This window comes from Squalius cephalus (genome assembly GCF_949319135.1).
Source record: "Squalius cephalus genome assembly, chromosome: 18".
Lineage (NCBI taxonomy): Eukaryota > Metazoa > Chordata > Actinopteri > Cypriniformes > Leuciscidae > Squalius > Squalius cephalus.
The window spans coordinates 20,914,813-20,939,000 of NC_137139.1; the positions used below are offsets into that span (position 1 = coordinate 20,914,813).

At 38.7% G+C, this 24,188-nt stretch overlaps 1 protein-coding gene across 4 annotated transcripts in view; it reads left to right on the forward strand.

Moving 5' to 3' along the window:
• agrn (agrin) overlaps positions 1-24,188 on the forward strand; it is a 248,272-nt gene that overhangs the window by 207,005 nt on the left and 17,079 nt on the right. For all 4 annotated transcript variants that reach the window (XM_079848704.1, XM_079848705.1, XM_079848707.1 and 1 more), the window contains 13 exons: positions 245-598; positions 2,395-2,520; positions 5,146-5,273; positions 8,519-8,633; positions 11,103-11,222; positions 11,461-11,799; positions 13,078-13,270; positions 13,386-13,601; positions 14,010-14,239; positions 16,972-17,106; positions 20,369-20,459; positions 20,922-21,086; positions 21,253-21,364. In XM_079848704.1, coding sequence (XP_079704830.1) covers positions 245-598; positions 2,395-2,520; positions 5,146-5,273; positions 8,519-8,633; positions 11,103-11,222; positions 11,461-11,799; positions 13,078-13,270; positions 13,386-13,601; positions 14,010-14,239; positions 16,972-17,106; positions 20,369-20,459; positions 20,922-21,086; positions 21,253-21,364 — 2,324 coding nt within the window. The remainder of the gene's footprint in view (positions 1-244; positions 599-2,394; positions 2,521-5,145; positions 5,274-8,518; positions 8,634-11,102; positions 11,223-11,460; positions 11,800-13,077; positions 13,271-13,385; positions 13,602-14,009; positions 14,240-16,971; positions 17,107-20,368; positions 20,460-20,921; positions 21,087-21,252; positions 21,365-24,188) is intronic.

Consider the following 24,188-nt stretch of genomic DNA (forward strand, 5'->3'; position numbering starts at 1 on the left):
CAGGAGTGGGTTTATTCCTGGTGTTTCCATGCATCTAATTTTGATATGAATCTGTGAGACATACAAAGTATTGCTCCGGAAAAAGATCCCCTGCTGAGACCATGCTGAAGCTTTTTTTGTTGTTGTTTTAATGGCAAAGAGGAATGGGTGGGAGGGTGTAGGTAGAATTCAAAGGTGAGAAAGAAGGCTTACAGAAACATTTCCATCTATGCTTACCCATCATTCCATTCCTGCTTTCTCCCAGAATCCATTGAGCTGACGGCCAAACCCACCCCCTTCCCAACCACCCACCGCACCACCCCTCCCACCGCTCACGTCAAGATCACCAAACAGCGCCATGGCCACACCACCACCACAACCATTCTTAAGGATCCGGACAGCTTCGTGGTGGAGGCACTGCCTCCACCGAGGGTGGTCGAGACAGAAAAGTCCTTCAGCTCTTTCACCACCCACCGCCCCACCACACCCTACAAACCACCCCGCACCTCATCCCCACCCGAGGACTCCAGCCCTTACTTTGAGGAGTCGGGCAGTGGAGAGCCCAGTGGGGACGACGAGATGGTGAGCGGAATGGAGGAGAGCGGAGAAGAGCCACTTGGTAATGCATTCACCATAATCTTTCAGTCATAAGAGGTTTAGGCATAAATGTCAAGAACAGATGACAAGAGATGATGAAATTCTCCTTTGTATGAACTGACCTTGTGTGTGAGATGACCTCTTCTCGAATTGTAATGGCATATCAATTTAACATTGCCCATTATCTCAGCAGCCATTATTTGAGAGGTTTTGACACCTGACATCCAACTGCTAAGTGAGCAATTTCATTTGGAATCACTTAGGTGAATAATTCACCAAAATGTCTGACTTCAGTTTTTAACGTGCACTAACCTTATAAGTAAGCCTCTTCTAAAGGTCATTTGGGCTGCAGTCGATGCAATGCCTGTTCCTTTTTCTCTGAACTGTTCTTGCATTGTCTGTATTGGTCAGAAACCGAACTGAAGCACATAGACTGTATATTTAAAGACCCCATGAAATTTTGACTTTTTTAATTACTATTATTCAAGAAGTTTTTTTGCTATTGAAACAGTTGGTGGTGGAAGATGGAACAGATGGAAGGGCTCTGCCATTTTAAAAAGACAAAGGCCTGTTAGTTTAGTGGTTTTCAACTGGTTTTGCCTCAGGACTCAGATTGTACATTGGCGGCCCAACACATTACAAAGGTAATGATGTTATCACAGTCAAATACTCAAATAATCCTTAGCTGCATTAGCAAATAGCTAGAGCTAGGGGAATTTGCAATACCATAGGGGAAGTTGTAATTCTAAAGAGCATTTTTAGACCAAAATTTATAAACACCCGTTTAGAAGTCATCGTTTTTATCCTATTTCTAAATGTGAATCTGTTCATTTGGTCAACAATTCAGCACACTAGCATAGAAAACTAACAGTCATGGGCTCCAAAAGCCACTAAACTTCAATTTTGTTCTCCACTAGAGTCGCTTTTAATTATAGTGTCTTGGTTTACATACAAGTGACAAATTCATCAATCCCTTCCCTTGTTTTTGTGCCCTTCACCACCATAGTACATAAAGTAGACCAGCTATTTTTATTCAGTTAATGCTAGCTCTACACACACTCTGTTTAACTGCCTGAACTAGTATAAGAGAGAGCAGCAGGGCCTCAGATTTATTCTCTTGTCACTGTTGGACCGGAGCGCACTTTGACGCAGGACACATGAAGTCTGTCTGACATCGGAGTGGGAGGCATCTCTTGAGACTTTCTGATGACTTTCTACCTCCCAGTGAACCAATAGCCTGTAAGGCTGAAGCAGTGTGGTGGCCAGCGTGCATCTTGGGGGCAGCGGCTCATAAATTTGCCTACAGATGCAATGAAACAACATCCAGGGATGCTTTTCAGCTCCATGCCAAAAGTCATTTTCCACCACTCACTATCTCGTTCACATGCTGCCTCTCTCATACTCACAGAGCCCTTGAACATCTGACAGCTTTATGGCATGTTTGGCAAGCAGGAGGTATTAACCCACAGTCCTAATCTTCAGTGTATATATACTTGTAAGTGTGAGGCTGGCTCCATAGCGAAGACCATTTTAACAAGCTATTGTTAGTGTCTTCATAATGAGCATCTAAAAAGTAGGAATACATCAAGAGAGATATAAAAGTCATTTTTGCACCTACTCACAGATTGTTTACTGCAAATCAAAGAGTCAAACATAGAGCCGTCTGCCTCTGTAATTATTTACACCATAATTTTCCTTCTCCACAACTTGACATGTTAATTGTTTTTGCAATCATACAAACATAGAGATATCAATTTAAACTAGTACAATCAAATTCTAGAAATCCCGCTTGTGTGACGTCTTCATCTCTCTCTTCAGGTACAACAGTAGGAACTACCACTCTTCCCACAGCCGAGGAGCGATCCTCCTGTGACAACACACCTTTCGGCTGCTGTCCCGATGGGAAGACAGCTGCCATCAGCTCTGAGGGCACAAACTGCCCCTGTAAGTTCCCGTCAATCACTCTCTACCAAGTGTCGCCTATTTTATACTACAGATAATAGCACGTGTTCGTTTTTTAACTGTGTCACCATCTCTATGACTAAGCCACCAACAGCGATATTCTTTTTATCCTGAAAGACTGAGAGGATGGTGAGGAGGAGGAGTTGGTAATGGCAGGGGAAACTACATTTTCTGAGCATATATTATCTCAGACGTTTCATATGGATGTTGATTTTGTGTGCCCAGGGTCCAAAGTTAGCACTTACCATGCACCAAATGCAAGTAAAAATTGTCCGTTACTCACCAGGAATTGATATATTACATGGTTGAAATTCAGTTGTTTGTATATATGAAGGATCAGCCACTGAAAATGTAACATTGGAAAATAATATTAAAAGGTTTCTACTTTAATATATTTAAAAATGTCATTCCTATTATGGCAATTCCTATTCCTTATGCCATTCCTATTATGGCAAAGATGAATTCAGTGTCACATGATCCTTCAGAAATTAATTGTAATATGCTATTATTATTATCAATGTTGAAAACATTATAATATTCTTTGATGAATATAAACTTCAAAAGAACAGCATTTATTTGAAATAGAAATATTTTGTAAAATTTAAAAGTAATTTTTGATCAATTTAATGTGTCCTAACTGAGTAAAAGTATTATTTACTTTCTTAAGAAAAAATCATTCTAACCCCAACTTTTGAACAGTAGTGTATATAAACAGTTAATTTTGGACCCTGAGTATGCCAGATGCAGCGGAGCAGGTTCTGTGTCTGTAGCCGTAGCAAATGGATAAACCAATTCTACAAAATGTATTCTGACTGGCATCAGACCAGATGCGTCAATATACCAGCAAACCTTTTTCTCGCACCAGCCCCATCTGTTTTATAAGAGCAGAAATTACACACAATAGAGACTAATCAATACACGACAGGCAGCCAGAAGCAGGCAGATGTTTTGTGTTCTCTGTATGGGAACACTAGGTCAAGTGCTCACGTCTCTTCTCATATCCATCAGCTGGGTCTCCGAACTCCCCACCGTTTATTGGCGATGTGTCACAGCGGCCAGGAGCGAGGGCACTAATGTCCATTGCGTTCAGTCTCTGCTGTCAGCTCGAGCTCTCCCCATGTTTCTCAAGCACTAAGTGAAGGAGAACTCCCCTTCATATCAAGGTGTTTCACTGAAAGCTGAGAACAGAAACAGTGCAGTCTACTCCCTGCAGCCTGAACGCGATGTTAAAGAGGTTTGCTTACTGATGTTATGAGGGGAATAACGCCTCCCTAGTGAAAACAATTAAGTTATAATTGATTACATCATGTTGAAATAAATCAATCTAGTTTTCCAGTACTTAAATTATACTAAATTCTTTTGCTACTAGAATCATGCTAATGTTATAGTTCTCTGTGGTCTTGTATGGAGCAATTCCAAGACAATGATTTAAATTAGGGGGCTTAGATGCCTCTACCCCACCCCTCTGCATAAAAGTTCAAATGTTAGTAAAGAATGAATTTGCATATCTAGTGTAAATTAAAATTATATAGCTCATTGTGCAATAGTAAGCCATCTGGACGCTTTGTAACCAAAGATAAGGACACGTGCTAGACATGATGAGTACATGCTAGAAACGATGAACCATAGCCATATTGTGGTGGGGAATTTAGGACTTTAATTTAAATCCACATCTAAAGGCTGATTTCTCCACATGTCTTTGCGCTCCGTGGGAAATTTCTGTCCTCAGATGTTTCCGATTTAGAATCCGATGGCAGTTTCCCTCCATCTCTCTTCACATTCAAATCTCCCCCATTTGCTCCTTTTTGAAAGTCCCATCAGATACGAAGTGATGTGTGTCTGTGCAAAAAGACCCTTATCATGCCGTTTTAACCAGCTTCTGTCAGTCACCCGTTCCTGGGATTAGAAGACAATTACGGCTATCTTTCACGATAATCATACAAGTGCTTATCCCGATCCCAGCCAAGCTGGAGCCTGGCCGGCATGATTGATTTGGGCAATTTGTTCAGCTGATTACATGCTGCACAGAACTGTGCACCATGCCCGCTCCCTGCTCTCCTTCAGTCGTTTATTCATTATTTATTTCCCTCCGTCTTGTAAAACCGGGCCTCTGATCCTCTCTCACTCTTTCTGCTTATTAGTGTCAATGAGAAAGGTCAGCAATAACCTTAAAGGAATGTTTAATGATGACCCCGACCCCAGTCGGGGCTTATGAAAGTGTCTTTTAACATAATATTTGTGATATATTGTGCCATGTATGTAAGTGTTGCTGTCTAACCGATCTCTCTCCACTCAGTCCTCCATGCCAGCTTTTGGGAAGAGTCTCGGTCTGGTAAACTCCAGTCCATCCTCCCTTCTAAACCCTTCTCCCTGTACCTGTCGTCCATACTCTCACATACTTTTCTATACCTCCGCCTCCACTGCAAACAAACCTCTCTTTCCCCACTCGATGAACCCCACGACTAACCCCACAAAGGCTCCATCACTAACTTACAGACTGGCATTGCACCAACCACAAGTGTGTGTAGCTGAGAGTGGACTGGAACTGTGCGTTTCATTGAAGCATCTTTTATGTAACCATATGTGCTTCCCTGCCTTGTCCCACAGCCACCATGCGTTTCAGTGGCTTCCTGCACCTGGATAAGGTAGAGGGTCAGGAGGTCTTCTACACGCCTGAGATGGAGGACCCCAAGTCAGAGCTGTTCGGTGAAACGGCACGGAGCATCGAGAGCGCTGTGAGTGGTGCAGCTCAGACTTATGCTTGAGTTCACTTTCAGTTCAGCTTTGAAAAGAAGTTTCATTTAAAAACAAAAAAAAAACATACAAAACAACATAAGTTTATGCCACATTAGTGCTGCTACATTTCTCAGTAGTGTGGCAGTAGCTCAGCTGTTTTCACATTATTGTAGCTTTTCATGTAACAATTATTTCCATAAAAAGTAGCAGTGTAACTGAAACTTGATTGAAGATTAGTTTCTTGTTTATCACAGGTTCTTTTATTGTTTGTATCTACCTTTTATTTCTCCATCCAGTCTCTTTTCTCTTGAGGTTGACCCCTTGGGAATTTATGCTGAATCAATTGTGATAATTGGTGGAATTATCCAGTGGAACAGGTTGAATGCGTCTTTTGAAAAAACATGTCTGGTGTTCTGACAGTCTCTAGAAAAGCAGTGCATTAGCTTAACAATAAAATACAGACACTTGATCTTGAAGTTTGTGATCAACACAAATCCCAATATAGCATCAAGCTCAAAACTGTCCAGATGTTAAATATAGCCTAGTGGTAGTCGCCATACGAACATTTCAGTAGCCCATACCAATACTAATGAAATACTTCACTATACTTGAAATACTTGATAGAAAAACTAATGTGCTACAGGTACAGTATGTGTTCATTTACACAGTGAACTATTAGTTTAAATATAAACAAAGGAAATTAAAACAGTGGCATGTAGTTTTCAAGTTCTTCTCAATTAATTAAACATTGCTTCAAACTGAAGTGAGTTTTTTTTTTTTTCTTAAGATTTTTTTTATTAAAATTTTTTATTTTGTTGTTAATACTTTGCCAAAATGACTTTTTTTCTCATAATTTTTTTTAATGATTTATTTGAAATATTTATGTTATATACACAGCAGGAATAGGGGAACAAAAAAGACAATATAGTATAGTATAGACAATATAGATGAGGGTTTCTTAACTCTGGTCCTCAAGATCCACTTTCCTGCAGAATTTAGCTCCAACCCTAATCTAATAAACCTGAACAAGCTAATCAAGGTCTTCAGGCTTACTAGGCTGCGTTCCAAAGCTGTAAACTGCTGCTTTTGGAGGATGCATTCCAAGGCACGAAGGCATGTCGGAATCCTATGTTAGCTTCACTTGCTGTCTCCTGAGATACCTTCATCAGAATGATTTTTGAAGACACAGATGTTTCCTCCGCTGCCTTTGATATCTCACAATCTTGTGCGTTCAGTTTCGTGACATTTGAGCAAAAAAAATTAATATGGCATCTGAAAGTTGCAGATGGCGGTCAGTTTCTGTGCAAATGCACATTTTTGACCGTTTTTCACTCTTGATGTTATTTCTAGTGAGGAATTACTATTATAGTAGATAAATATTCGCTTGGTTATCTCCTAGGCTCGATTTATTTTGTTGTAGATAATTTAACCGTTACGCTGCCTCAGAAGACCAAAATTAGTTTCGAAAATATATATTTATTTTAGTTTCTTATTATTTTAGTATTAGTTATATAATATTAAAGTACCGGTAATTTTTAATCTTTTGAATTTTTTTATATTTTTATTCTTATATTTTTATTCTTATATATTTATAATTCTGTTTTTATTTATACATGCTCACTTTTAGTAATTTATTGTGCTTAATTTTTTTTGTCATTTAGTTTAGATTTTTTTTAGCTTTGATTTATTTTTAAGTTTTGGTACTTAATACTTTTAACACTTTAACTTATTTCAGTTAGTTACCAAGTTAACATGTTTAAGTTGTTCATCTAATATTTATATATTAAGGTATTTCAGCTTGATTTTAATTACCAAAAATGATTAATAATAGTTTTAGTTAACGATATCATCACTGGCTGGTATCTTGGCCTCAACATTCCAATACTTTTGACATCCTGAAAACCTAGCCTCCTTCCCTGAGTTTTTGTTGTACTCTTTAGCTGACACTGCACACTACCTGCTGGCAACTGCTGAAGAAGCGACGATTTGTTCCCGGCTTGTTAACCCATTTTGGGCGTGTCTGGGAATGAAGGGCAGAACTATAATGAGTTCCACTTATCACTCTAATGTTAGCTAGTGCTGTGAGCGAGATTTCCGACCGGGACTAAGGGAGGATGTAATCAGCCTTTCTCTATGTGCGTTCCACCTGACACAGAAAGCTAATCCCCATACTTCACTCTCTCGTTCTGTGAAGTCCAAATCTCAAATGGGGCCACGGGCAGCACCGAGCCAGCAATTGAAATGGATTCATCGGCTTTGAGCGTATCCTACTCCCGCTTCTCCTCTGTGCGTGATGCCCCCAGGTTCAACAGAGCACCTCCTCTCATTCACGCCTTTATATCTCCACCCTGTCTTTCCCTTTACTTGATTTCAACCCTGTCCACAGATTCTGAGGATAGAGCAGCCAGTTTATGGGTCAGTGTGTCCATCCGGCTTTGCCGGGCAGCCTGGTTTTGTTGAGGGTCTCTCCGATGAGGCTTGAAGGAAGGGAGGGAGCGGCTCCTCTCTTTTCTTGCCCAGCATGGTTCCCAATGAACTCACTGAGGGTCGGCCTAGAGGCAAAAGCCATTTTGTCTGCGACAACTCTGTGCTTTTCCGAATTCAAGTGCAGCTGTGAATGAAATGAGTGAAGAAGGGAAATGCAAGGCCCTTGGGTGACTTGAATGGGGTTCTCGACGGACCTCCTGCTGAGGCACTCTAACAAAATGTGCACACACGTCAGAAAGCACTAGAAGCACAAAGCGGTTTTGTGAGTCGATTGAGTGCATCCTAATTGTAAACCACTTCTCGTTTGCTCTAGTTTTGATCAATTAGGTGCACCAAGGTGAATTTGGTTTCGGAGAAATGGTCTTCTTCGTGACTAATATTAGTGAGTATTAAATCTAAGCTCCTCTCACGTTGCACCAAATCAGTGACAGAACTCTCCTACAGTATGTGTACCCAGGTGGAAACTGAGCCGATTCTAAACGGGCAGTGTTGTAACCTGACATTTACTGCTGACTTCGAAACATGTTCATATAATTACTCCTGCGCTGTAGTTAAATGTCAATTTGTGCACCGAGACCCGATGGGGTTCACTGGAGTTTTTCCGCTGACACACTTTTTTCATCTTGTGGAGGAATTTGGTGTTAACTAGAACTAGATCAGCATATCAAGCTTATTACCAGTTTCACACACTGCACTTGGGGCATTTAGTTCTTTGTTTTTCTCTGTCTTACTTTCTCTCTGCTTTTTATTTCTCTAGCTGAATGAGTTGTTCCACAAGTCAGATGTCCAGAAAGACTTCCAGAGTGTCCGTGTGAAGAATCTGGCCCCCAGCAACTCCATAATAGCCTTTGTCGAGGCTCACTTTGACCCAGGTAAAGTTACACCAAAGGTTGTTCTTAAAGATTGTTTACTTAAGTAAACTCACACTAGCAACTGATGCTAGGAGCTGTTGTGTTTAGCATCCTTGTTTGCACACCCGTATCCCATGCTGGTTTACGCTGGTTTGAATCCTGCTCAGAGTGAGTAGGTCCAGTTACATTGGTGCCGTGACCTGGATGGGAGCGAGTTATAGGAGAGTAAGTGTAATAGAGGCCAATTAGTAGGAACTGTGCAGAAAACTCACAGCCATTAGCATGCCTGTCTCCCATGCCTGTTGAGCTGGTTCAGATTCCGCTCAGAGCGGAGTGAGTAGGACCAGTAACACTTTTAGACTTGAGTTTCTGTTGCTCAACTCTTAGAGTATGTCTAGCATGATATGCTGCGACTGTACAGCATCACTTCACTATCCAGGCTCTTTAAAATGTAGAAACTGCACTTGACTACAGTGCACATCTTGACGTATTCCCAGTTATAGCTTATAGTTATAGTTCCCAGTTATAGTTCAAATTTTCTCCATCATTTTAGCACCATTTGCATTAACAGTTGCCATGATCAATAAAAAATAACAAACATCTTTCTTAAATAAAATTGCGTTTACTGCCAACTTTCTTGGAATGATAATAGTGCAACATTTATAAAAAATATTTTAAATGATATTACATTTTTTTAGCCTAATTTTAATATTTCAGTGCATTTATCTGAATTAAATGAGATTGCATGTGCTTAGTGTGCTTTTTGCGCTAAAATACTGCACTTACATTTACATTTACATTTACATTTATTCATTTAGCAGACGCTTTTATCCAAAGCGACTTACAAATGAGAACAATAGAAGCAGTTAAACTAGCAGTAGGACAACAAAATGCAAGTGCTATGACCCTTCTCAGTTTAAATAAACGCATTTTTTTTTTTTTTTTTTTTTTTAATAGAACAGAATAGAGTAGTAGAGAGAAAGTGTTAGTATTACTGGATCAAGTGCTGTCGAAAAAGAAGTGTCTTCAGCCGTTTCTTAAAAGTGGCTATGGACTCAGCCGCTCTGGTTGAGTTCGGCAGATCATTCCACCAGCAGGGAACAGTCATGGTAAAGGTCCGAGAAAGAGATTTTGTGCCTCTTTGAGATGGCACCACAAGACGCCGTTCACTTGCAGAGCGCAAGTTCCTGGAAGGCACATAAGTCTGAAGTAAAGAGTTAAAGTAAAAGGGAGCAGAACCAGTGGTTGTTCTGTAGGCAAACGTCAGTGACTTGAATTTGATGCGAGCGGCAACTGGCAACCAGTGCAGTTTTGTGAGGAGAGGAGTGACATGTGCCCTTTTCGGCTCGTTAAAGACCACTCTAGCTGCGGCGTTCTGGATCAGTTGCAGAGGTTTGACTGTGCAAGCTGGAAGACCAGCCAGGAGAGCGTTGCAATAGTCAAGTCTGGATAAAACAAGCGCTTGGACAAGGAGTTGAGTAGCATGTTCTGATAGGAAGGGTCTGATCCTCCTAATGTTGTACAAGGCAAATCTACATGACCGGGCAGTTCTTGCAATGTGGTCTGTGAAGTTCAATTGATCATCAATTACCACACCAAGGTTCCTGGCTGATCTAGATGGAGTTATGGATGACGAGTCTAGCTGAATGGTGAAGTTGTGGTGAAGTGTTGGGTTGGCCGGGACCACGAGTAGCTCTGTAAAATTCACTTAGAGAATTTGCCCCTTGATGTTCATTATTATCTGTCTTACCCAGTCGCTCTGTCTTTCATTATCCTGTTTGTATTTATTTTCTTTTTTCAAGCTGCTTCTAATTTATTTCTGAAGCAGCTCTAGCACACAAAGCACAAAGTCCGGCTTATACCCTCCCTTCACATCAAAATTCCCTCAGTCTGCGCTCCTTTATAAACATGCCTACGGCAAGAAATAAAAAGCACATAAAAACTCCCTTGTATGTTTGAAGAAAATAATAGTTCAACAGCAGAATAAGGCATATAAGTTAAGTAAAATAATCCCTAAAGATACTGCTCTCGTCTTTTCTGGCAGCGGAAGCGTTCAGAGAGCATGGCCTTTTTAGAGAGGTAATTTATCAGCGAGGGTTTCTGAAAAAGCTTATTACGGTCTCCATCTCTTCTCATGCTTTTAAGACCCTCCGAGCATCGCACCAGCTGATAAAAATCTCTTTCGCTATTCTCTTTTTATTGGTCCCCTTCAACGGCACAAGAGCACAATTCTAGCACAAGCGCCTGTCATAAAGGCGGTCTGTGGTGGCCAGTAACAGGGCCATCTGTGGAAGCGTTATTAGAGTGTTTCATCCCAACGTCCCTGAAATGCATGGTGGATCAAGAACTGCCTCTCCCAAGGGCCTATTACATGCAGACTTTTCTGTATATATTTGCAGTATGTTATGTCAAGTGTGAGGATGGTGGGTCTGTGCTGGTTTTTCACACTCCGCTGTGCAATATGTTTAATGTTGTGTTCTCGTTCTACAGACACGAGGTTCAGCGTGGAGGATATTGAGGGAGCCCTTCTCAAACAGCTCAAGGCATCTAAAGACACTGGTATTGTTGTGAAGAAACCCGAGGAAGAGAACATTCGCATCACCAACTATGGTAACCCGCTTGAAATTGCTTTTTTGTCCTTTCTCTTTTTCTGTTGCTGCCTTTTGTTGAGTGAGATTGCTCTTCGAGCTGGCATTTGATAACCACGAGTGCCCGCAGGACTCAAAAAGAACCTGCTTATTGAACTTCAGACTGAATGTCTCACAGCCTCGGTTTAATTTGTGAAGAATTAAATATGTCTTCCCTGACTAGGCCTATTGACCTATTTTTCCTTCTCTCCATTTTTTAGGTCTTTCAACTGTTCCTTTCTTCACCACCACGACAACCACCGTGGCGTCTGTCACAACTCCCACCACCACCACGCTGTCTCCCACTTCTGCTTTTACCACTCTCCGCCCGACCACCACCAGACGGCCCTTCACCAGCCGCAGGACCACCACAGCAGCACCAGCCACCACCACTCCATCCCATGCCCCCACAACCACAGTCTTACTGAACAAACCGGTGACCCATGCCAACAGGCCGTGCGACTCTCAGCCCTGCCGTCACGGCGGAACCTGCGAGGAGGAGAACAATGACTTCACCTGCATCTGTCCCGCAGGAAGAGGAGGAGCCGTGTGCGAGAAAGGTGAGGAGAAGTACAAAAACTAGAAAAAATCTGTACATCGCAAGGACAAATGGCCACATTGGTCAACAAATGCATCTTTCCATAATTAAACAAAAACAAATTTTAGGACCATTTAAGATTTATTATTTGCATTATGTTATTTTCATGAAAATTAAACACATTTCTTCTGTAAATGTATTCCTATACATCTCATTACTGCTATATGTTGACGGTTTAATTTCCTTTTTTCCCCAGTTTTTTCAGTAGTTATTCTTACTAAAATGCTGCTAAAAGATGTTTATTTTTTTAAATAAAACAATTATACAACAAATACTACCATGAATACTTTACAATTTTATATATATATATATATATATTATGTAATTTATATTTTTATTTAATAATTTAATACATTTATTAAAAAAGACCTAAAATGTTAATCATTTCATTTTATTTAGTATTGTTTCTTTTTTCTTTTGATCTTTCTTTCTTTCGGTGTAAAATGAACCTTATAAAAGCACAAAAGAAGCACACTTGAATATTTGAGATACATTTGAATCAACTATTATTAAATAAATGATTGCAATTGAATATGTATTATTTATCAATGTTATTATTTATTATTCATATTTCAGCATTTTTGAATCCTTTGAAGAAGAAAAAAAAAGTTCAATAATGATTTGAATCTTAAATTGCAGTCCTGCTGTTACACTGAGGAAATTTTAGCTCAATTCATTGTCTCTGTTGGTGGTATTGGGATATGAAACTACCTTTTGCAGCTGTGTCAAGTTATAATTGACACTAATTACATCGATGAACTTTAGCTAGTATCAAACTGCTGTGAGGTGAAAAAAGCCACTAATTAAAGGCTTGTAAGCAGCCCTCAAACTCTTCCTCTGATCAATCGGGCCATTAAAGAGTGATGAAGAGAGAAGGCTTCATCAGCCTTGCATTCTCTCGAGAAAAGGGTGAGAGACAGCCGAGAGAGAGAGAGGTGTTGATACGTTTCTGAGCATGGGGATTCTCTGTCTGGAATGTAAATGTCTAACAGAGAAAGGTCCTGGGAGAACTACAGTACTCATCATTGATTGCAGGTTTTATGTTTTCTCACACTAGGGAATGTAGCAAACACAACATGAACGGCACATTACTGTACCATTGACAGGGGTATCTTCGTTATCTGAAGGAGACACACTTGAGTGCAGTTTTGTTTGTTGCTCTACCAGTAGAGAGCAGAAGTCTTGGTTGACAGTCTCTGATAACCTGCTTTATCTGTCTTCTACCTTCTATCCTACTCAGTTATAAAGTACTTCATACCATCCTTCGGTGGAAAGTCTTACATGGCTTTCCCAACCATGAGGGCCTACCACACTGTGCGCATTGCCATGGAGTTCAGGGCTTCGGAAATGACAGGGATATTGCTCTACAATGACCAAAAAAGCAAAAAGGACTTCCTGTCTCTGGCATTATTTGAAGGAAATGTGGAGCTTAGGTAAGTAAGCAAGTTAATATAGGGTTGGAAAATGATTCTTATTCATTTTAATTTACCATTTTACAACATACCATTTTAATTTGTGATGATCCTCTTAAATGTCTCCCACATGAAGGTTTAACACTGGTTCTGGGACGGCTTCAGTTATCAGTAAGGTCGTGGTAAAGCCGGGTCGCTGGCATCAGCTCGTAGTTGTGCGTAATAGGCGTAATGCCATGCTGAGCGTGGACAATGAGCCGATGGTTGAAGGACAAAGTCCCCCAGGAACAGATGGACTCAACCTGGACACAGATCTTTTCATCGGAGGAGTGCCGGAAGACATGACAGTAGAGTAAGAGAAGCTCGAGAACGCCTCCAAATAACACTAACAAGAGCCTCTTTAGTCTTGTTAGAAGCCATAATGAAATATTATGGAGAAAAATAACCTAAATCATTGACTGTCTGCACATGTTTGCAGGAACCTGCCAGAACAACTAATATGACTTAATAAGACTAAGCAGAAATAGCCAAATCAAATTAGCATCAATCAGAGATGTTGTGAAACACTACTTGAGATCTAATTGAATGTTTTTCCATGTGTTCTCAGTCAGACAGAGAGTGTCTTTTTTTCGATTAAAAAAACATGTCTTTCTTTTTTTATATATCATTTCATGATGTTGTTACATTTTCCCTGTCATTTGAGAATTAAGATGAGCATGAAGGAAGGAGAACTGACAAAATGATTGGTTTGTTTTTGCAGTGTAAAGGAGAGGACGTCAGTTTCAACAGGCCTTGTGGGCTGCATCCGCATGTTGGACGTCAACAACTTTGTCTATAACCTACAAGAGAATGGCGGGAGCGTTCTATATGGCTCGGCCATTGGCGAGTGTGGCAACAACCCATGCCTGCCGAATCCCTGCAAGAACAGAGCCTCCTGCCAGGTCAAAGAAGCCGAGATGTTCCACTGCAAATGTGTCAACGGTTTCTCTGGTGGGTGCACAAGTATTAACTTTTACTTATGTATGTATGATCTTAAAGATGAAGTATGAAAGTTTCAAACACTTTAATTAGTTGAGTCAGTGTTGTTTCAAAAAACAGATTGTTGCTCCATTTAGTGCAGTTAGTGGTGCAAAAAAGAAAACATTTACCTTTAACTATACACTTTTTAAGAATCAAAGGTTCTGCAGTGACTCTTTGTTCCAGTTGTGAATATCTGGACTTATACTTTATTGATTAAAGATTCAGCAGGGCAGAGGATGCTTGTCTAATCAATTTTTAGCCTTATGGGTATGTAAGACCGATGAGTGTTTACCCAACGATATGAAGGCAGCAAGGACAAATACGGAGTGAATACAAATAACTTCACCAGTACTAAATATACTTGTTGGAAAGACACATTTTCCCAATCCTGAAAGTGAATTGGCAAATCTTCAATGTTTTCAGAACAACAGAAGAACACATGCTATATTTCTTATGGTTAAGTTAATAAAAAATCTGGTTTAATAAATAAGTAACTCTAAAAAAATCAAACTCTACTCAGTTCACAAAAGTGACGCGAAAGATGCTGAATCTGATCTAGTCTCTCACGGACATGCTGGGTTTCTCTTGTATGTGTGTGTTGCGGGTGGGGTTTCTATTTTTTTTATCTAAATGTATGCCTTTTAATTATGTTATAAGGCAGTACAATAAATACTGTAATGATGTATAAATACTTTTGCATGCATATATGTATACAGTATATATATATATATATATGTTTAATAATTCCATGGTAAAAAGAGATTTGGTACAAACTTTAGGGCAGATCTTAATATTTCCAGTGACAATTTATTCCTAATACCTATGCCAATGTTATGATTAACATTTTGTCAATGTCTGCCACACAAAGTTTGTCCAATCTTCAACAAAATTGGCTCAGGTCATCTTCATACCAAGCCTGACAAACCTTTTTGATTTTCAAAGCCATTTGACTGTAAAACGCCAACAAATTTGGCATGAGGATGCCAAACAGAAAGTAAAGCTATGTCTTGGATCTTACTGGCCGAAAGTGTCTACTTCTACTATATCGTTTTAAGCCAAATTTTCTATGAAGTCTACAACATATATTACACAAATCTAATCAGCATTACAAGGTACACTATTGTTCAAGAGTCAGTAAGGTTTTTAAATACTTTTACTCAGCGAGGATGCATCAAATTGATCAAGTAACGGTAAAGACATTTATAATGTTACAAAAGATTTCGATTTCAAATAAATTCTGTTCTTTTGAACGTTCTGTTAATCAAAGAATCCTAAAAAAAGATTGGTTTTCATAAAAATATTAAGAACTAGAAATACTACTGAAAGAAAGCACTGCTGTTTTTAACATTGATAATAATGTTTTTATCACTGATAAGTATGTTTCTTGAGCAGCAAATCAGGTAATTAAAGTGATTTCTGAAGGATAATGAGATGTTAAAGACTGGAGGAATGATGCTGAAAATGTAGCTTTGCATCACATAAATAAATTACATTTTAACAATTGCTTTAAATTGCAATAATATTTCACAACATTACAGTTTGTATTGTAATTTTTAACAAGAAGTGCAGCCTTGGTGAACGTACAGTACAAGACTTTCTCTAGTTTTCTGGTTTATTGTGGTTTATTCACATCATACGGAACAGTAGGAATCATCCACAGAACAGAAGTTACAGTGTTCTCTTTGTTCACATCCAAGAGGCTTTTTTGTTCTCCATCTTGCAGTGTTGCTCCAGACATTTGAAATATTGCCCAGAGTAAATTGCTCTGTTGTTCTGCTCACAAGCCTTTATTGAACAACCTTTATAATAATACAGTTCAATATCTTCCACATTATTTCTGTACTGCAGAATGGCTGCAATGAGGTGTGTAGGAAAATGAAGACCCTTTGAAGTAGAAGTGTACACAAAGAAATTGGCTAGAGGGATAAATATGTGGGATAACCTTTAATGTTTAAAGAGCAGGATTGTAAGTTGGAGGGTTGCCGCCCCATCTCCGTGATAGAGCGGCCTTAGAGTTTGAGAGCAAGAGAGAGAGACACCTAGCAGAGCGTCTCAGAACACGACGGGAGCTTTCATTACACTGTGCAGCAGTTACCGCCCGTGGCGTGATCTCTTACTATGTTCTATGTGATTATGGGAGTGTTCTGATGAGACTAGAAGTGCTGACCTGAAGCACTTTCAGTCTTTCGAACCAGGAGGGCACACAACATGCTGCACTACAGCTTCATCTAAATTTGTAATAATTCAAAATCCTATTATAAAAGGACCCCTATATAGGTGAAAATTCAAGTCAGCTCAGTCCAAAGTCATCTTGGGTAACACCTCTAGGCAGCTAAATTTCAACTGTTTGTCAAAATCATGGTTCAATAGCATCTCATGTCGGCAATAAAATCTAACAACATTGGTATAATCAATCTAGTTCTTTAGCTTAAATCATGCTTAAAAACTCTATTTTCAGGGCATTGCTACTATATATTTTAGTTAATGCTAGCAAACACACTCTGTCATAAAAGTGATTGGCTCTTTTAATTGAAAGGCAGGGTTTTACCATGTTAATTTCTCCCATTCATTTCACTGCAAGTGGTCCGTCTCTTCTTCCTTATTTAACTAGCCAGGATTGATAGGAAGTTGTTTGATTTCCCCTCAAGTGGCTTCTCATCATCTTTTGTTTAAGTCACATAAATATACATTTTTGTTAACAGGTCCGACCTGCGCTGACGCCCACAACCCCTGCGACCCCAATAAATGCCACCCATCATCACGGTGCCAAGTTCTTCCAGAGGGAGGTTACAAATGCGAATGTCCAATGGGACGTGAAGGCAAGCACTGTGAAAAAGGTACAGTACTACATCATAGTAAAAATACATTAAATGAGTGTATCGACTCAACTAAGGACTGAAATAACTGCTACTCCTCAGTTGTAATTTCAGTATTGATTTTTGTCAGGATCGACCGGTCTGACTCGGATATTTGCTGTAGAATTATTGAGGGATAAAACAAAGGCTATGGTGGAGTGGAAAAAGTGAGATTCTCCAGTTGGCATTTCCAGTGGGTACCATACTGTAAAATAGGTTTTATCGGCTAATGTAATGGAGAGTTGGCATCTGGGAGGTGATGTGAAATTATTTACCCTTTTATACCATGTCTGAGCTGCCATCCTAGGCTTGAAGATCAAACATATTGCAGGTCGATGGGGGGGATTTCAGTAGTGGGGCATCCTCTGGGAGCTGGACTCTAACCAAGGATGCCTAAGTCTATTGCCATTTCGAAGCTTTCATTAGCACTCTTACTCTGTTGCGCTTCCCTCTCTCACCTAATTAAAATTCCTACAGATGTTTTAGATCGCAGGCTTTAGAAATGTGGAAACTAAGTGAAAGGTTTAGGAATACACATGTGTGCATGCGTATTGGACACCTCCCGGGAGTCCTGCCCTATACGCAAGGCCATGGGCCAATAATATATAAGTCAAATTAGCCTATAGCAGGGGTGGGCAACTGTGGCCCACGAGATTGACTTTCCTGCAGAGCTTAGCTCCAAGCCCCAGAGTTGCCCAGCCGTGCTATATAGAGTGCAACAGTGCCCGCCCACTTTTTACAGCGGCCTTGGTTCTGAGAATATTTTCCCATTATTTTTTCCAAAGGGGATTATAAAAAAGTCTTTGTTAAGAGTTATAAGCCATTAACCAAACCAACCGACTATGAGGTGTATCACAACATTACAAACTTTGATTTTAAGCAAAAAAAAAGACAAATAAAAAAAAAAAGACAATCGGACAAAAAGACAAAGATACAAGACTGTCGTTAAGATACTTAACGACTTTAATGAGGGAAAGAACTACAAAGCATGATAAAAGTACACTATTGGTTCAGAGATGTTGAATATATATATATATATATATACACACACACACACTCAAATATTTAAGTAGTTTGAAATTGGGAGTGGGAGGGTGCTAAAGAGATCTTTTGCCACAATTTGCTTGTTTCGATTCTCTGATTGGTGGAGTTTTTTGCAGAATAATGGGTAATGTAGTCTTAAATCAAAATTCCTTTTATTAAACCTTTATTCAACTTTAAAAAATACGTTGAAATAATGCTGGCTTATTCAACAAAAGCCATGGATTAACAAGCTTGCAGCTGGCAGTAGGTCTGACATTTAAGGTTAAAAGTTATTGTAAAATATAAATTCCCTTATGGAGAAAAGAATAGGATTTTTTACTTCCGTAACCTGACTGTCACACTCTATAGAGCTTCCCCCTCATTTACGTCACCATCAAGTTTTTACTGATTGGTTAAAAATTTGAATCTCCAATATCTTCATTTTCATTGACTGTCTTGAAATAACATTGCTGTCTGTATCAGCGATACTATCTCATATGATGTCACTACTTGTGGGTGGAGCCAGTTTCATCATTCACGAGGGCCCCCAGGATTGTGGTGTCATTGCACACACATTCACACACCTGTACAACCCTGAACTGTCAAATGAGAGGGGCCAGATAGTCACCTTTTCGTCTAAGAAAGTCTCCATTAGCGAGTGATTAAAATAAATTGAGGTGAACCAGAATCAATGAGTTGAGCGCATACATCAGACGGGAGTGTTTTTTTTATCGCTTGAATCAATGAGATGAGTAATTCTATCAGTCAGCTGCACATCATGATTAATGGGAAGTCAGTCGGGCAAAGTGTCCAGGGAGAGTGGCTCTCTCAGATAAGAGACTGTCCTGCACCGAATCATTCGTCATAACAGGAGAGCGCTCCCTGCTGGAGGAGGCCAGAAGGTAAAATGCAAGCAGTGTGCTGAAAGAAGGAAATTTACATGTACACTTGACTTTCAGGAGTAACACTTTATTGTCTCTGAAGCACTGCTGGACTAAAGTTCTAAAAGTAATGCATGATGCATCCATTAGCTGCCATTTGGAAGTGAAGATTTTTGTAGTCAACATGAAAGTGTTTGCAACCTTTTACTTTTTTACTTTTGTAATGTTATGTATATCAGTGTAAAATAGAGTATATTCAGTTAGAAAAAAAAATGCATGGTAGTTGTTTATGCTAATTTGCAATAGGTTTATGCATTACAAAAGTAGATCGAGTCAATATCATGTTGACATTAAAATCAATATGAAATACAGCAAAAAAAATTACAAAAAAAATGTTCTACTAGTTTTGTGAAGTGATATGTTTCATTGTAATATTGTAGTTTCATAAAATATTTCAAAATAAATGTATAAAACAAACAAAAAAAAACAATTATTGATTTATTTTAATCCTTTTTAGTTAATAAAATAAATAGTCAGTACTTTTATTGAATGGGGGGTTGGAATAAATTAATACTAATAATCAGTAATGGCTTCTGAAAATGCAGCTTTGCTGCCACAGAAATAAATTACATTGTAAAATATAATACAATAGAATAACTTAAAAAGTTATTTTAAATTGTAATAATACTGTATTTTTGATCAAATAAATGCAGCATTATTGAGCATAAGAGACATAAAATCTAGGTACTGTATACAGAATGTATATTCATTGGTAGGAACTTTTTAATAGTAAACTGATACATTTATTATTGATTCAATTTATCTGATTTAATTATTTGATTTTGAGTACTGCAGATCTGTGATGAGTTGTTTAGCAGTGCTGCATTGAAAGAAACGATTTCTCGGTTGTCAGTGGTTTACCAAACACCACCTGTCCTATAGTTTTGGATGTTGCCTAGTCCTTATACATGAACTGAATGCAGTGCAGAAAAGTAGGCCACTACTTTGTCACTTTCCATTTTGACCCTCACTTTCTTGTTGTGTTTGCAAGTGTTGTGATTTCCTGTACAATAGCGAAGCTGCTGCTGCTGTGTTAAACAATAGCTAATTAGCTTTTTAATCTCAGTCTGCCATCCCAGACTGAGCATGCGCTCATCCTGTGTAATTACTGCAGGAAGCATGCTGGGCTGAGTGACAGTGTTATGTGTTGATGGTTATGTGTGTGTATTTGTGTGATCTATATACAGTGTCACTGTCTGGTCTCATAATTGGAGGAACCCTCCCATCTCAAACACATTATGATATCTGCAAAGCATAATGGACTTTTTCATATTTTTCAGTGTCAGACAAGGGAGGCGCTTTCATTCCTTACTTCACTGGAGACTCTTTCCTGGAGCTCAAGGGCCTTCATCTCTATGGCCAGGATCTGAGGTATTACGTTACAAATTGGCTATTGCTTTTAGCATTTATTATGATGATGGCGCTGATGTTGCAAACAGTATGTGGTGAAATGAGAAGGCAAAGTCCACATACACAATCAGTGATGCAAACACAATTCAGTTCTGCTATAAAGCAGTTCTGCAGAAAACAGTTGTGTCATCAACCAGCTCAATTCAGTTTTGAAAAAGTTTTAAAGTTTTGTTCTCATTAGTCAAAAAAAAAAACACTTTGTAAACACCACTGGTTTAATTATGCTTCTTCTACCTCACAGATTAATTCATGTTGCAAGTAATTTCAAGTTAATTCAGATTCGGACATGTTGGATTTGTTTCTGATGTTCGATTGGTTGAGCTGTTACTCTGTAATTAGTCCATCTATTTCTGCCATTTTGACCCATTAATGAAGATTTGCAGACTGAATGAACCTTATTTAACTATGCTTATTTGTCCATAGGCAAAAATTCAGCATGACTGTCGTTCTGTTGGCCAATGACACCAAAGGCATGATTTTCTACAATGGTCAAAAGACGGACGGCAAAGGAGATTTCATCTCTCTGTCCCTGAATGATGGTATCCTAGAGTTTAGATATGACCTGGGAAAAGGGCCGGCTGTAATTAGGTAAACAACACTCTGTATAGTTATATTCGAATGAAATTAAACTCAAATTACTCAGATGTGTTGTGTTCAGTTGCTGATTATAGAACTGTAGAACTTTTGGGTTTATTTTCATATTGCTATTAAGAGGGGCAAATAAACATTAAATAATCTTTTTGTGTGTGCGCAGGAGTAAAGAAAAAATCAAGCTGAACGAGTGGAACACAGTGAATCTGGAGCGGGCCAGCAGAAAGGGAGAGATCAGCATAAACGGCAAAGACCCCGTCAGAGGAGAGGCGCCGGTATGAGAACACTCTTATGCTTATGCTGCCCAATAAAGGCCACAAACAAGAACAAGTCAAGCTAGCTGTTCCCTCCCTTGTCAAAAAGGAATGTGATGGTACTTTGATATACAGTGGAGTTCAAAAGTACAACATTTTTGGGGATTTTGCAAGTTTTGGCTGAAAATAATGAAATATTTCAGATTCTACTCTAAATATAGGTGACTAATCCAGTAAGTACTAATAAAATAACTAACTGACACTAATAATGATTTAGATGTTCTTGCTTCTATTGAAGCTCGTGATGCTCTGTAGATCATTTCAAATAATGCTGGAGAAAAATGATCATCAGGTTTGATGGATTGCACAGGATCTGCAAGTTTATGCAGCTCAAGTGCTGTTGTAATTAAAGTAAAAGAGGTACAAACCAAATACCACATACATTCTAAAATTCATATTCAGTTTTTCAAATCAACTTTTTACTCAAATAGTGTAAATTGCAATGAAAAACATTTCATTAAATCAAGACTTAAAAAAGACTTTTGGACCCCACTGTATAACATGGAATTGAATGATTACCATATTCATGTACCATGATATTGACATTTCAGATAATGCTATATAGGGGTGGGCGATATGACCAAAATCTTATTTCACGATAACGATATATATGACGATATAGTTATTTTTGCTATAAATAAGGTTTTTATGACATCCAAATTTTTGATACCATTGAAATGTCATCATAATTCTTGTCACCAATTTCAATTTTTTTAAAAGGTATAGGCGCTGAACACAAAAGAAGATATTTTAAAGAATGTATTAGAAGATATTTACTTTTTTTTTTTTTCTTCTTTTTTTTTTTCCTTCTACTTCGGCTACCGTCAATTGTATAGTTACCAACATTCTTAAAAATATCTTCTTTTTAGTTCAACAGAAAGTTTTTTTGGGGTGAACTATCCCTTTAAGACAAGTAAACAGTCGTTGATAAAATAAGAACAAAGAAACTAATTACAAACAAAAGGACAACAAACTACAATAGAACAAAGACACAAATGAAATAGACCTATCTGAAAAACTTCAAGCACTAGAAATTAGAAATACTACATAAATTGTATAAAGTAATCAAATGTATAAATAAAACACTGCATAGTATTCACTATACACATGTAAATATACATTTATTCTCATTAAAATTACAAAAGTGATTTAGTCAAGAACAGTGAGAGATTTTCTCTCTTTTGTTGTTTGATTAACATTAATGTCACTTTCAATATACTGTTACACATGTGTTTTCTTTCTCTGCTGTTTACGTTCACTTATAACTTTGTTTACGAGGATACTTGCAAAGATGGGCATTTTTACACATAAGTGTGTGTATTTGACCGTTCAAGCCCAAAAAGACGGCAAAAAGGACTCAGTTAAGTAATTGCGCACTGTATGAGAAAGCATCTCTCTGAAAGCGCGTGCATTTAGTAAAACGAGTTATTTCGCTGCTTATGGCACTTCACTTGTTTTTTAATCACAATGCTTAAAAACGCATTCAAATGATTAGCTTTCATGACCGAGAATGATTGATTAGCTTCCATGACCGTTGACACAGCAACATCACATGAGCGTAACTGCGATATAGATAATGGTTCAAAATATCTACCAGTTGACAAATTTCTTCTGGTTATCGTGTCTACTGGTATATTGCCCACCCCTAATACTATGGTATTATCATGGTACATTTCAAAGCAACCATGATATTACCATGATGCTAAGTGGTATTGACCAGAAAGTCATGCTTTGTTTTGCATATTTTTTGAAGTTTAGTTCAATGTCTGCCTTTCACGCAGGGTCTGGGGTGCATGTGTGGGAAGCTTTCGAAACTTCCCCTTTTTACGTCTCGTACCGTATATTTGGTCTTTTGTCTCTGCCCTCCATTTGCTTTTAATTGCCATGTGGAAGTGACTCTGTCTGTTGTGCTACAGATTCGCACCCACTCAGATCAATCCCAGCAGCCTCTGCCTGAGCTCGTGTCAAACCTGAAGTACGACAGCAGAACAATCAGGCTGCTCTCGTACACAAATCGAGGCCATGTAATAATCTTGAAACTCTCTCATCCTCTAGTTATTCCAAATAGTGTAATTTGTGATTAGCTTGATGTAGTCTTGCGCGTAGGCACTTAAGTGTGCCTTTTTCCATCATTAAACCTTCCTACGTATGATAATTGTGTTTCATTGCAGCAGTAGAGGCAGGAAAATCTTATTAAAGCGGATGAGAGAAAGGATGTAAGAGGATGAGAGAGGAAAAAATGTGAAGAAACCAAAAGGGTCTTGTTCCAAAGGGGCCGCCCGAAGCAAAACCCCATGAGAAATATTTTCATATTGCCTCGATGGCCTCAGCCGTTCCACTGAACAGACTCTAATATACACCGCCATATCACAAAGCAAATATAAATAATGTGGGTGCAGTAGTGTAAAACATAGCACGACTTTAATGCCATTTCTGATTTACTCTGAACATTTGTTTCTGAGGCACTATCCACACACACATATATTTATTTATTTGTGACCTGCATGCTAAGTGTCTTGCTTGAGTTACGCTTGTGAATATTTTATTCCTCGGGCTTATAGTTTACTGCATGCAGTTCTGTGTGTACTGACATCTTCTGTGTTTTCTTCACTGGTAACATTTTTTTTCTTCCTTCCCATGTGCTCTTTTTGTGTGCTGTCTGGATATAAGAAATCACGCAAGGTAATGACTAAAGTCTGAAATCGCTCTCTCGAAATCAACATCCTCATTCCCACCAAAAGCAACTGTCCATTTCAGCTTCATTGTCCATTAGTCAAGATCTGGT